The 14,496-nt window shown below is 41.9% G+C and overlaps 2 protein-coding genes across 2 annotated transcripts in view; one reads left to right on the top strand and one right to left on the bottom strand.

The window, feature by feature from the left end:
- Positions 1-3,938: 3,938 nt before the first annotated feature.
- Positions 3,939-10,955, top strand: LOC306773656 (endoplasmic reticulum-Golgi intermediate compartment protein 2-like). The gene is made up of 14 exons (XM_079263530.1): positions 3,939-4,031; positions 6,138-6,271; positions 6,354-6,462; positions 6,539-6,585; positions 6,673-6,740; positions 6,819-6,859; positions 7,001-7,102; positions 7,178-7,273; positions 7,367-7,422; positions 7,735-7,833; positions 7,988-8,085; positions 8,163-8,325; positions 10,669-10,748; positions 10,827-10,955. Exons 2-14 carry the CDS (start codon positions 6,166-6,168, stop codon positions 10,887-10,889), a joined length of 1,128 nt encoding a protein of 375 aa, XP_079119656.1. The 5' UTR covers positions 3,939-4,031; positions 6,138-6,165; the 3' UTR covers positions 10,890-10,955.
- Positions 10,956-11,191: 236 nt separating this feature from the next.
- LOC306773401 (fatty acyl-CoA reductase 1) overlaps positions 11,192-14,496 on the bottom strand; it is a 58,290-nt gene continuing 54,985 nt past the window's right edge. Inside the window, exons 9-12 of the mRNA XM_079263197.1 lie at positions 14,292-14,463; positions 14,072-14,201; positions 13,835-13,962; positions 11,192-13,564 (exon numbers count right to left, since the gene is read on the bottom strand). Of these exons, the coding sequence (XP_079119323.1) occupies positions 13,402-13,564; positions 13,835-13,962; positions 14,072-14,201; positions 14,292-14,463 (593 nt within the window). The 3' untranslated portion in view covers positions 11,192-13,401. The remainder of the gene's footprint in view (positions 13,565-13,834; positions 13,963-14,071; positions 14,202-14,291; positions 14,464-14,496) is intronic.

Raw genomic sequence — 14,496 nt, 5'->3', positions numbered from 1 at the left:
TTTGTGGATGAGACTATTAACAGGATAAGATTTATGCACAATTTCTTTAACCTTATTCGGCAGAATAAATTTGTAAGGAGGAGTAAATATAGCCTTCCACGTTTTATCATCTAGTGTCTGTCAGCCATCTGTATCTAGCAGGTGCAATGGTTTTAGCATTGTATCACGCTGACGTCTCATCGCGCCGCCATCTTGGATGGGTCTCCATGCGCCTCTAATGCATTCATTTGTAAGGTGTAGGTCCAACCACAACAATAACTTCAACAATTTTCCCCTGATTTTTCTCACAGTTTGTTACAAAGGACGGAGATATTGTTATGATACAGATCATTGTAAAATATTAAAAACAAAGTACTTTTATGCTAAGATATTTTCTATGCTATTTAACTACGACATAAGGTAGCCACAATATAAATAAATGTAGAAATGAATTTGATACTAAAGTATTTGATTGTTTATTGATGCATTTGGATTTATCTATCTATTTTTATCTGGTCAAATAAATTATTATTCAACCTTGTGAAATGTAATTCCACACGATCTGCTTTCAATATTTCGCTGGTTGTTGCAGCTGTATGCTGAACAAAATACGGGAATAGTTGCTGGTTTTCTCTTGACTACGGCAGACTCTTTCTTTTATTTACATTCATTAATTTATCAATATAGAGACAAAGTTTTACAAAGTCTGAAAATAAAGTGTTGTATTAAAACTTTGCAATTCAAAAGTAACCGAGAAAAACACTCAGAGAGTGTTCCTGGATCCACACGGTGATCTGGATCACCACCAAAATTAAATCAGTTCTTCTTTTTCACATTCCCAACAAGTCCTGAAAATATAATAAAAATCAATCCATAACTTTTTAAGTTATCTTGAACACAAACAGACAAACAAAAAAGCCGGTAAAAACACAACTTTCTAGCGGAGGTAATTATGCTCCCATGTAAAACTCTTTGTGAAACATCAATATCATATTTTTCCATAAACACCTGACAGGAGTAAAATTAATAATTTGCATTTAGTAGATTATTCTCTTTGTTAACATTATTTATAAACCAGGTATGTAGAAAAGTGTTTTGTTTGTGTGTAATATATACGCTTTGTGCCAAAGAAAACAGTTATGTGGGGAAACTACGTTGACTCTGCAGCAAGACTCGAAAGCAGAGACCCATCCAATATGGCGGCGACTCTGGTTCGCTCAATGAGGCGTCTCTGTATATATGATGTCTATGAGTTAACCCACCATCCGGAAACACCCGAGGGGAGCCGAGCGCTCACGAGTTCCGCCACTCTAGGCAATCCCACCTCTGACGTCAGTTTCCGAATGATTAATTTCCATCCGACTGTGTAGGCACACCAACAATAGACACAAACCTTCCTCCAAGAATGACATAATGGTGTTATTTAGAACATTTAGTTGATGTTACAACCTGAGAGTTGAACTAAATAAAGCAAAATATTTAGCTTCTTGGATTTAATGCACATTTTCAAGACATTTAAATTATGACAAAATAGCTGCTTCTACAATTTTTTTAAAAATATCTCAGAAATTACAATGTAACTGAGTGCTAACTTTATGTGGTTTGTGTTTGTTTTACATCTTTTAGTTATTTTACATCTCTATGGGATCATTTTGTATTTAATTACTACATTTTCCTAACTTTGTAGCAATCTTATTGCTTCACGCCCCTCTTCTGTCTTTTTCTTTGGTATACAACACATTTCTGATATGAAAACTATTTGTTTGACTTCCTCGGCCCCAGGCCTGTGCCAAGCTGACCTATGCTGTGATCCATACTTATTTTTTGAGGAAGTTCTTGTTTCAACAACAATTTTTCAATATGAAATCATATTTTTAAAGAATGTCACATTAAAATAAACTGAACATTTTCTATTTGTTTTATTCTTACAAATTACTTTAAAAACTTTATTTAATTTTTATCTTCTAAAACAAAAATATTCACAAAAACATCCTGAAGTGCCAAAGTAGCGTTTATCAAAGTATTTAATTGCTGAAGTTACAAAACTATTAAATATTTGTGTTTTGGGATTAAAATAGAGGAAAAAAAACAGGATTTTGTTCAATTACATGCACATAAATGTCCTAGCTAATTGTACTTTGCATTAAATACTTGCACCCATATGTAGAGCATGAGCGCTGATTAATGCAGCGTTTCATTTTTACACAAATGCACACTTTACAGCAACCTGAGCAGCTCAGTATGTCTCCATGGAGGATGTCTGACATGCCCTACGTGCCAGTGTGGTGAATAGCAATGGGACCACCGACCCACAGCTTGATCTGTGAGCTGACAGCACCCATCCCCCCAACACGCCCATCTGCGCTGCTCTGCATAGGCAAGCAGCTCTGCTGCATGCAGAGGCACAGAATACACATGTGGTTCATCTGCAGATCTGATTCTCTTTGGTTTTTCTTTCATTTTTGCATTTTGCTGCATTCTCAGCCAGGATGCAAACACGTACTTTGTCCAAGGGATAAAAATCACATGGCATCCCTTTCTTCACATTAGCTTTTCCTCTTTCAGTCCAGCGTGAGCAGTAAAACTTCCTGCCCGCTGCACAGATTCGCTGCACTCCACAAACACTCATCCTGGAAGTTAATTATCCCTTGTTAGTGAAGGTTAGCACTGCTTAGACTGCGTTAGTGTGACTGCTGATGGATGGCTGTGGGCAACTTCCATAAAGAACAAGGTGTAATAGACGTATTTTAAAGATGTTTCCAGGACAGAATTCAAGATTCTTTGTTTGTTTTGTCTTTTTTATTTAGCTGTTTACAAAACATGTTGAAGACAAGCATCTCAACTGAAGGAGCAAAAGTTATCTGATTACAACCTGTTAAGTGATTAAACTCTTTTTGGTGAGTCAAATATAAATCAAATGTGAATATGCAAATAATTTATCCAGATTTAATGACTTCTCGGAGTCTGGACTACAAATATTTCACCACTAAATAGGCTCAGTTTTAGATTTGTTAGTGGCAAATTAAATGAAGCCAAATCAAGCAGAAATGAAATGACAAACTCAGCTTCACATCTGCATTTTCAGAAACTCATTGGTTGCTTTCTTGTGATGTTACGGGTCATTGTTCGTCCATGGAGCACTGACCAACTCTACAAAACTCATCCAGTTATCTCTGTTACCTATTGGACAAAAACACGTGCAATGCAGAGTCATTAGAAGCAATGCAGGACATTACGATCACGCTGCCTCCAGATGTTTTACAGGGAATGTTGCGTGCTTTGAGCTCTCTCTATACTTTTTCCCCTCAAGCTATTCTGGGTTATGTTGACATTATTTACATCTATTCTCTCAGAGCAGCGCCAGAACTGATTTGGCATTTTAAAGATAATTTAGGTGAAGTTTTCATGAGGTATTTCTTTTCAGGGGTTGCACCTTGCAGAAAACTGTCTAAATTTGCTTGTATGGGGGCTTCTTTTTCATGATGGACTTGAATAATTAAATACCTATTGCCTAATACCAGTGATGTTTTTTTTTATTCGTGTTGTGAAAGGATTTTTCTCACCAACTGATAAATTCTTGTTGTTATTCATTTGTGGCAACCAGACCTTTTTCATTTTACTTATCTAACATAGGATTTTACATTCTGTAAAGTTGTATAACTTAAATGAACCCTAATTAAATCAACACACACAGACTAAACAATGAAACACTGTTGAATTTAAATTAGTAACCATCAAATTTCCCATTTCAAGACATTTTAAAGTGTTTTTTCCGGATTGTTAAACATTTTAGTATTAAAGCGCCATCTCCTGGCAGAACAGCATAATTGCTTGTTGAGTCTAATTGCGTTTAGCGTAGTGACGCTACCATACGCATACGTCACGACGCACGCAAAAGGGAAGCAAAGCGAGTCTGCTTTTTAGCATCATGGATTGTGCTGCGTCCAAACCCAGATGTCGTTCAAACAGCAGCCAGCTGTTCGAGTATGGGTCCAGTAAGGCTTCCAGCTACTCTGTAGCTCTATTTAACATCTAACCAGACAACAGAAGAGGTAGGAATAATGATAAACGGTGCGTAGAAAGCTATCAGTTGTGTGGAAGAAGGTCACTGACAGCGAAGACAAGTGTCTGCTGGAGTTGTGATGTTTGCATTTATAGACTGATGCTGAAGGCAGCATTTCTGTTTTTTTATATTATATATATGTATATATATATATATATATTTATATATATATATATATATATATATATATATATATATATATATATATATAATACACACACATATACACTACTCACAAAAAGTTAGGGATATTTGGCTTTCAGGTGAAATTTATGGAAAATGCAATATGTTCATGCTACAGTGATATAATATCATAAAAGTAAGACATTTAAGTAGAAGGATGCACTACTGATTTCCTCATCTCAAAAAATTCATTCAACACAAAAGGTAACAACAATGGTAGTTACACCACAACAAAAAATTTGAACGTCTCAATATCTCGTCATGTGCCCTTGAGCATCAATTACAGCTTGACAACGACGTCTCATGCTGTTCACAAGGCAACTTATTGCCTGCTGAGGCGTGGCATCCCACTCTTCTTGAAGGGCAGCCCTCAGGTCATTGAGGTTCTGGGGTGCAGGGTCTCGAGCCTCTACACGACGGCTCAGCTGATCCCACAGGTTTTCAATGGGATTCAGGTCTGGAGAAAGTGCAGGCCGTTCCATTTGAGGTACACCAGTCTCCAACAGCCGTTCCCTGATGATGCGGCCTCGATGAGCAGGAGCATTGTCGTCCATGAAGATGAAATTAGGCCTGTGCTGTTCATGTAGGGGCACAATCACTGGATTAATGATGTTATTCAGGTAGTATGGGCTTGTCACTGTACCATTCACAAAGTGTAGGGCAGTTCTGTACCAAGTGGACACCCCTGCCCACACTGTAACACCGCCACCACCAAAAGCTGGCCTGGTGACAACAGTGGCTGATGCATAGCGCTCTCCCTGAGTCTCCAACATCGTTGCCGGCCATCATTTCTGCTCAGTGTGAATCGACTTTCATCAGAGAACAGCACTGAGGCCCACTGGTTCCTCGTCCAGCGTAAATGCTCCCTGGCCCATGCAAGACGATGATGCCTGTGCCTGGTGGTGTGGTCAGGTACCCGTGCAGGTCGTCTAGCACGCAGACCACGCTGATGGAAACGGTTTGGAATGGTCTGACGTGACACTTGGGTGCCTCTCACCTCTCTTAAACGTGCCTGGAGTTGAGTGGCATTCATCATCCGGTTTCTCAGGGCAGTGTTCACAATGTAGCGGTCATCAGCACGGGATGTGGCCAAAGGACGTCCACTTCTAGGCCTTTCTGTGACTCTTCCAGTCTCTCCATATCTCTGTTGCAACCTGCTGATGACACTCTGTGACACTCCAAGCTCAGTGGCCACTTCTGTCTGAGAACGTCCTGTTTGAAGCATCGCAATGGCAAGGGACTGTTGTTCCATTGTTAGGTGTCGTCTTGGTCTCATGATGTCAAAATGTGAACAGCATGATGAGGACAACTGTTTAAACACCAGCTCTAATTGAACCAGGACATTTATTGGTCAATTCAAGGATCACACACCTGCCGTGATTTTTGCCGTTATGCTCCTTCTTAGAGAACAGCAACTTGTGCAAAATTTATTGAAACATTTAACAGTTGGACATGTGCATTTAAAAGCTTAGAGAAGATCACATTAAGTTCACCTGTACAGGTTTGAATGCAGTTTAGGCTTGTTGTGAAATTTCACCCAAAAGCTGAATATCCCTAACTTTTTGTGAATAGTGTATGTGTGTATATATATATATATATATATATATATATACATATACCATATACATACATATATAAATGATGATAATTTTTTCCGTGGTATAAAAGCAGACACTGTACTTGGTAACATGGTTATAGCAGCTTCATTTAGTTTGATACAAATAGTTGAAAAATGCCAAATAAGTCTTTTCTTGCCATCTATAGATAACACTTATTATTAATGTAGAGGTGATAATTGGTTGAGTAGAGCTTGTTTTCCCACGCTAACTTCTACATTGTGATAAAACTAGTGTAAACCAGAGGAGCTGGTTTGCATGAAACACTGATAAACTGTGTTTTATTTGTGTTGTAGGGCGTGGAGAACAGACGTAACCCTGAAGATGAGGCGCCTGTCCAGAAAGAAAGCTCTGAGCCTGGTGAAGGAGCTTGATGCCTTCCCCAAAGTTTCGGAGAGCTATGTGGAGACGTCTGCGTCAGGAGGGACAGGTGGAGATCCATCTAAAAATGAAAACCCCAACATTAAGACGATGGAGGAGTAACCGTCTGTGTTGATCTCTCTCATCCACAGTGTCGCTCTTAGCTTTTAGCGCCATGGCGCTTCTGGCTGTCTTGGAGTTCTTTGTTTATCGAGACACGTGGATGAAGTTCGAGTACTCCGTGGACAAGGATTTTTCCAGGTAAGTTAATACGGTGTTTTTTTGCGTTTTCATATGTTACGCATGTTTAAAAATATTTTTCCTTTCTTGATTTCAGTAAACTAAGAATAAACGTTGACATCACAGTTGCCATGAAATGCCAGCGTGAGTTCCTCCTCTGTCACTTCACCGCTGTGTCACGTCTGTAGACTCAGGAATAAAACACTTTCCTTGTGAATTCTGTCTTTGCAGATGTGGGAGCAGACATTCTGGACCTGGCTGAGACGATGATCACGTCCAGTGGCCTGCAGTACGAGCCTGTGAGAGAAACCTTTCTGGAAACATCAGATCATTTTAACTGTGAAGGTTTAATTGATCTCCTCTCTCTGTTTGATCAGGTTATTTTTGAATTGACGCCACAACAGAGACTGTGGCAAAGGTAAGCTAAGTTAGTGGCTGAAAGATCCCTTTGCAGAGCGAATGAAAGGAAAAGGTGAAGTCAGCGTGATGCTGGAGAAGGACAGACTTCCAACCCTGACTCCTGAAGTGAAAGTTTGTAAGCTTTTCTTTTGTCCTGCAGGACTCTGCATCTCATCCAGAGCCGGCTGAGAGAGGAGCATGCTCTACAGGAGGTCCTCTACAAAACTCTGCTGAAAGGTGCTCCGACTGCTCTTCCACCTCGGTCAGTCTCAGTCATGCATGCAAACCTACAGCCAGTTTTTAGCCGATTATGTGTCATAAATCCTGATTTTTACAGGGAGGATGCCTCTGCGGAGCCGCTTAATGCCTGCAGGATACACGGACACGTGTACGTTAACAAGGTGGCAGGAAACCTACACATCACCGTGGGAAAGTAAGCTGTTTATTAGATGATTAAAAAAGCCTTAAAACTGGCATCGTGACACGAGTTAGTGGTAATAGTCTGCTAATGCTGCGTCTGTTTCAGGCCGATTCATCATCCTCAGGGTCACGCGCACATAGCAGCGTTTGTGAGCCATGAGTGTGAGTTAAAGTTTGTAGTCTTTCATAATTACATGGAGAGTTGCAGAACCTTTGGATCTGTCTGCATACGGTGCAGCAGCAGCAAAATAAGTCTTTGTTTAATCCCCCTAAAAGATGATAGCAAAGAAAAATCCACAGGTAATAAACAGGATTAATTCATGCTGCTTGTTGCGCAGCTCATTAGGAAGCTTTGCCTGTTTGTAAATCCAGCTTTTACAGGTCAACAGTTGTATTTTTCTGGTTAATAGAAAAAAACCCCTCATGGTGATCCCACACATCGCTGAACCAGCTCCTCTCATCTTTGCCTTGCAGCGTACAACTTCTCCCATCGAATAGACCATTTGTCTTTCGGTGAGGAGATCCCGGGGATCATAAATCCTCTGGACGGCACAGAGAAAATCACCCATAACAGTGAGTTAAGATTTAAGATCCTCTGAAGGGATTTTCTATCAGAAAACTTTTAGAATTGAAAGAATATTTCACGTTTTTCTCTCTGAAACTCACCTGATATGCTCACAGCTGAGCGTTTGAGATTCCTCCTGCATGTTATCCTTCTCTGCTACAGATAACCAGATGTTCCAGTACTTCATCACGGTGGTGCCCACCAAACTGAACACGTACAAGATATCAGCTGATACGCACCAGTTCTCTGTGACCGAGCGAGTGAGTACTGCTAACACAGAACAGATAGATGGAGGCGGATGATGCTGATGGTCCTGTGTCGGCTGTGTGTTCGACAGGAGCGGGTGATCAACCACGCCGCCGGCAGTCACGGCGTCTCCGGCATCTTTGTTAAGTACGACACCAGCTCTCTGATGGTGACGGTGAGCGAGCAGCACATGCCGCTGTGGCAGTTCCTGGTGCGACTGTGCGGCATAGTCGGGGGGATATTTTCCACAACGGGTAAAAGCAATAATGTGTTTTTATTTTCTGTAACAGGAGCAGTGTAGGAAAAGCTGACCTTTCTGGATGGGGTTGCATCTGTGCAGAGGAAGATTAGCAGTCTGAAGTTTGGATGTTACTTCTAACATCTTAAAGCAATATGAGATGTCAGGTAGAATGAATGTTTTAGTCAGAGAACACAAAGCAGAAGATTTCCACCACTTTGTGTCATGGTTAGTGTGAGTGTCTCTGGTCTCCACTGAGCCTGATCGTTTACCGTCTTACTCCACTACGGACACGGTGTATGGTGTCTCCAAGCTGGTCTGAATGTACTAGTTTGTTTATAGATGTAAACTTTTTATTGTAAATTAGTTTTTGTTTTTAGCATGAAACATTCTGGGCTGGAAGGGTTTATGTCTGGTTCTTCTCATTTTAACGACTCATTTCTCATAATTTGGGAATGTTTTAAAACGTATTGTTATAATTTCAGACACACATGAGCGTTTCTGTAGTTCCAGATGAAGGAGCGCCACCTTAAAGTAGCTTCATACCTTCCCGACATGTTTCCGACTCGTTCTGATGACACAGTGACATTTACTGTGTGCATGGCTGCAGCGTCCCGAGGCTGAGAAACGGCAATTGTTTCTTCCTGGACGCCGCGTCATGTGACAGCAGAGTTATGCTAGCAGTGAGATATCAACACACTGGGCATGTTCTGTCACTTTTGCACTAGAGAAAGTGACAGAACAAGAGTTAAAACAGTCAACATCAGACTGACTTTTACTGGCTAGAGAGAGCTCGAAGAAGAGACAGGATGAAGATGGATGCTGAATTAGCTGTCGTTAAACGGGTTCTTCTTTAGATAAACCATCACTCCCGTCATCAAGATTTATCTGACAGTATCTCAGGAAATTCAACTTCTACAATGCTCTTGTATGAACTGTTGCCAAGAAGAGACACAATCACTCCGTTACTCGTTAGCTTTACTGGCCAGCAACAGCTGCCTGCAGAAAATGACACTAATGTCTGCATCAAAACTCCCTCATCCGGACTCCAGCTGCTTCTACAGCTGTGTTCCTCTGAGTAGGCGTGCCGTTCTTATTCATAGTTCCACGATGGTGGAAAAAGACAACCATTCCCATCAGAGCAGACATGTCCCTTCAGGAAACAACCTTTAGGAATCCTTGTGTAACTCGTCTTGTAAAAACTTCTACTTCTACTGTAGCTCTACTCTTATTTAAACAAAACACTTACTGCGTACAGATAATGTCCCCAGGTCTTTGCATGATGACAAAACACACATTTTGGACACTAGATGTCTGGACATTATAAAACACAAGTGTCAAACTCCAGTCCTCGGGGTTCGGTATCCTGCAGGTTTTTGTCACCATGCTCCAACACACCTGACTGAAATTAATAAATATATTGGCAAGAAGCAGCTGGATCCATTTGAATTAACTATGTTGGTGCAGGAAAACAACAAAAACCTGCCCGATTTCCTCGAGGACTGGAGTTTGACACCTCTGTATAAAACTTTTAAAGTCTATTAACTGAACTTTAGCAGATTGTCTTCGATGTCGAGGCTAAATCAGCATCCGTCCTGCATCCTGTCTCTTCTCTGAGCTCTTTCCAGCCAGTAAAAGTCAGTCTGATGTTGGCTCTCTTTTTCCTTAGAGCTGGGGTAGGTCATGTTGGGGAGCTAGCAGGATGTGAAAGTGGCGCTCTGTCTTGACTCCTCCCTCTCTGGTTTTTCTCCTTGTGTGATCCAAGGCTTTTTTATAAGAAATACAACTCTATTTCAGTCCAAACGTTTGGATCGGTCACTTTTTATAGATTTACAGTAAACTGAGGGGTCTAACTATATTATTGTTCATGCATACAAGACGTACAGACTACCATCAGAATGAGGAACCACTTCACCCAGAGTAAAAAAAAAAAGTGAGTACATTACCTACCCAGCTTTAAATCTCCAGTAACATCCTCCTGTGTTACTTTGCTAAATAAACATGGTTTGCATCCAAAATGGCCGCCGTGTTGATGTCTAGCTTCTAGCATGTGACACATAAGACGCTCTGAGACGGAGTGCAGTTTCTTGTCCTCAGGACCTGCTGGGTAACGGTGGCTCCAGGAATGTACACAATGAATGTCACTGCGGCATCATATCAGAAAGGAAGTGTTAACGTTGTAAACCCATGTTGCTGCTTTAAACAGAGGCTTCATCATCTATCTGCTGACACTCTGATGAACATCAAACATGCTATTTTTAAAGATGTCCAAATAAAAAAATCCACCAAGTTATAGTTTTCCTGTATTATTTCTGAAAAAATCAAAGCACGCTCATTCAGTTTGCTTTCTCCTTTCCAGGGATGCTTCACGGCCTCGTCGGCTTCTTTTTTAACATCATCTGCTGCCGCTTCAAACTGGGCATCTACAGGCCGAGAGAGGTGCGTTCCTCATCCTCACTGTGAACGTCACCTCTGCTTAAAAACCAGCGCAGTAAAGACAAATCTCATCTGTTTCAGGATGTGGAGCTACACAACCAGATGAACAATCTGAACAATCACCACAACGCACCTCCAGAGTAGCTTCCACGCCTGAAAACGTCCTACACTGAAAAAAAACAAAGACTAAAGCTGTGATGTTTGTTTCCACTAAAGCACATCATTGTGTTTGGTTTATTCTCTGTGACTGCTGCTGTTTATGGCTGTTGTATTAATTACATGTTTGTTACACTGAAACGTGCTTATAACCGTGTTGTTTCATGGCATTAGAGGAAATGAGTAAATCCACTTTTGTGAGTAAATCAGCTTTTTTTCTTTTCCTCCTGCAACAACCTGAAATCAGAGTAGCAGATGGCAAATTTACTGGACAAAAGGCACAGCTGCACTTCTTTTTTTTCTGCTTATTTATTTCAGTTTTGCCAAGCAATCTTGAAGTGTTGTCAGAGCAGGGAACACAGGAAGTCAAACAGTTTGCAAATCACACCAGAAAGAATGAAGACGTCCTTGGTTTCGAGCTGCTGTTTGCTCCAGGTTGGGGTTTATAATGACGCTCTGTTGTCAAACAAACACACAAAAAGACCAAAAAACTCCACACGGACAATAGAGTTAGAGCAGCCTTGTAGCTCTTTGGGGACAACCTGACGAATCGGCTTCCTCGTGCAGGTTGGGGACAAACCCAGACGAATCTTACGCCACACACGAGCTTTGCATAAAATTTATTTTTGTCCCTTTTTATGTTTTAAAACAACGTCCCTCGTATTGACTCATTAAGTCAAACTTGACGGCGTACACAATGCTGCTGTTGTCATTGTTGCCACACATAATACTTTTGGTAGACTGACGGAAGCACTGTGGTCCAGTGAAAACAAGCACAAATAAACGTAACTACAAGTCTTTTGGTAGTGTGTATTTACAGGAGTTACAGAAGCGAGGTAAAAGATGCCGGCCGGGTCCGACAGGGCCCTTCTGTAAGGCGTAGCATCCCTCATGGCTCTGTACTTGGTCCATTAGTTTTCCCTTTTTTCTAGTTGCCTGTAAGTGGCTTATTTCCAGCTGGAGTTTCATGGATCGCTGTCAAACACGGGATCAATCTTTCTACGGGACGACTTTAAGGTGCTGCTCATCACAGAACATACCTAACAAATCTGTTTAACCGCTTCCTGCTGAATGCCGTCACGGCTCATTTCCTGCTCTTTCAAAGCCTTCTTCTGGTTTGAGTCGAGTTTCATCAAGGTCGCCGAGGTAACCATCTGTTTTCTGATCGTCTCCCTGTCATGTCTGAAAGAGGAAGGACCATTTAACACGTACTGACAGTTAACCAAAAACATGAACTCAGATTCTTTCTGGCCTAAAACAGCCAATAGGATCCATCTGTTTTAGATTACTGTATAAAAATATAGATTTTTTTTTTTTTTTTTTTAAATATGCTGAAGCTCATTTTGTTGGTACATGGTGGGAGTCATGGTTACCCACTGTGCGCTCATCCCTCAACCTTCCAGGCAACAGGACTTCCACGCCAAGCGTCTAAACCATCAGAAAAGGTCTGACTTCTCTCAACAGATCCATTCCTTGTAGTTTTTATTTGAGCTCGACTTCAGCATCATCTGCATCTTCATCCTTCATTAGGCATTTCTGACGACTGCAATACTCTCTGGTGATCTTCCTACTTCAGCCCCCGGAGAGAAATGTGCTCAGGCTTTGGGGGTGGTGGTTTTATAAAACTCAGCGAGGACCTGTCGTGGAACATTGTACAGTACGTACTCAGTTATATAAATAAACTTCACTCTGATGTACTCTTATTTATATATACTACACTGCCAAGGTCTAACACACGATCAGCCTCGCCTCCGTTGCAAGTATAAAGATGTAAAAGTAGTAAACTTAGTTCAGTAGAAACTGCTGTACAAACAGGCATAAAGTGGATGAGCATTCAAACAAACAAGGTTCACGTTCAGACAAACCGGCGGCGACCTCAACAGCAGATCTCACGGTTTTTGTGTTGCGTGGCCAGATTTAGGACTTTAGATCTAGTTTCAGTGATCTGTGGATTGGCCTCGATCGATAACCACCAGTGAGTGTCATCTTAAAAAGGCAGTAGATACACAGAATGCAAGACATGATACAGATATCCAAATCGCCTGCGTAATAAAGACCTGGAGATCCTCACAGTAAATTAAAAACAGTGTAGAAATGATCCGGCTATGATGCGCGGCCATATTTCAAGTATGAAACAAAAGATAATCACAAGGCAAGGCGATGTAGTTAGATTTGAGAAGGTGGGAAAGTGGTGGACGTCACACAAAAGGCTTTTTCTTGCATATATTAATTGGCCGCTGAAGAAGACAGAAGGTAAAAAATGAACGACGATAGGTTTGTTTGTTTCGGACGGGATTTTGCTGATTCATACTGATAGATACTGAAGACAGATTTCCAAACAAGTCATGGCTAGTAGACCTCCTTTTTTTCCTCTTTCCGAGTGCTTCGCTCAGCTGCAGCCCTCCCCTGCAGAGAGCCCGGCTTGTCCACACTGACCGTGTCCGAGTCTCGGATGTTTCTCTGAGGACCGCCGTCTCCAGCTCCAGCCAGAGGGGAAGACTCAGTTGGTTAAGGTGCTGGATGCACGGAAGTAGGAGAGGAACTTGAAACAGAGGCTGACCACAAAGTACCAGATGTTTCTGGCCATCTGGGAGCGGGCGATGAACACCCTCCAGAAGAAAACGACAAGCAGCGTGTTGAAGGTGTAGCGGATATTCCTCAGTCTGGGAGGCAGGACAGGAGACAAAACACCTCATCAAAGCACAGAAATGCAGATTATATCCAACAAAACACGGTGAAAATGTCTGTACAGTGTGCACAAGTTTGGACAACATTAATGAAAAGTCACAAGCCACAAAATTAACAATGAAACACTAAAAAAAAAACAGTAAAATCCAAAATATATCTAATTAATAATTAATCTTATAACTAGATTATCCAGAAGGCTGACAGGTAGGTCGGTTCTTTAACGCTGCGGTCCCTTGCTGACTTACTTCCTCAGATGCTGCCTGGCGGCGGGAATGTCGGACATGTCCTCGTTCAGGACGTACTTCTTGGTGCCGATGCAGTAATTCTCGATGTACTCAGGCCAGTTCAGCTGACGCACGTCGAAGTTAAAGGTCTAAAAATAAAGGATACAGTCTGTGTTAACTGCTGCTCTGATACCGAGACAACCTCCCCCAACAGGTGCATGAGCAATGCAACCGGATGGATAAGTCTGATAATCCCACCTTCCGGTCCTCAGGGGTCAGCTGGCTCATCAGCATGCTCATGTTCTCTGAGTTCCACTCCCAGTCCTGGCTGCTGAAGTACTCCAGCAGGCTGATGGCCTTGTGCAGACGGTTGAAGATGCGCATCATCCTGTGGCAACAGCAGGGGGGGGGGGGGGCAGGTTACAACACGGCTGAACTTTACCTCACACCTTAGCTCTGACATATCTGCATGTCTTACTGAGGCTTCTGTCCAGACAGACGGAGGAAGAGGTCGTAGATGAAGGCCGGGAACTTGTGGCTGACCAGTATCCAGTACTGGTTGATCAGGTAGTTCGAGGTGATGTTGGCGTTGGGTCTGCGGAAAGCCTGCTCCAAAGGGTTCCTCTTGAACGACGACATCACGTGGTGCTCTGAGCGAGGAGGACGAGTGGGTTGGTTAAAGA

This window comes from Telmatherina bonti (genome assembly GCF_933228915.1).
Source record: "Telmatherina bonti genome assembly, chromosome: 23".
Taxonomy (NCBI): domain Eukaryota; kingdom Metazoa; phylum Chordata; class Actinopteri; order Atheriniformes; family Telmatherinidae; genus Telmatherina; species Telmatherina bonti.
This window is presented reverse-complemented; position numbering and strand designations above follow the sequence as displayed.

Bases quoted from the DNA above. Each gene is read 5' to 3' on its own strand.
- LOC306773656 (XM_079263530.1), top strand. From the start codon at position 6,166: ATGAGGCGCCTGTCCAGAAAGAAAGCTCTGAGCCTGGTGAAGGAGCTT. The intron at 7,834-7,987 runs GTGAGTTAAGAT...TCTCTGCTACAG, and splicing joins AGAGAAAATCACCCATAACA to ATAACCAGATGTTCCAGTAC. The intron at 8,086-8,162 runs GTGAGTACTGCT...TGTGTTCGACAG, and splicing joins AGTTCTCTGTGACCGAGCGA to GAGCGGGTGATCAACCACGC.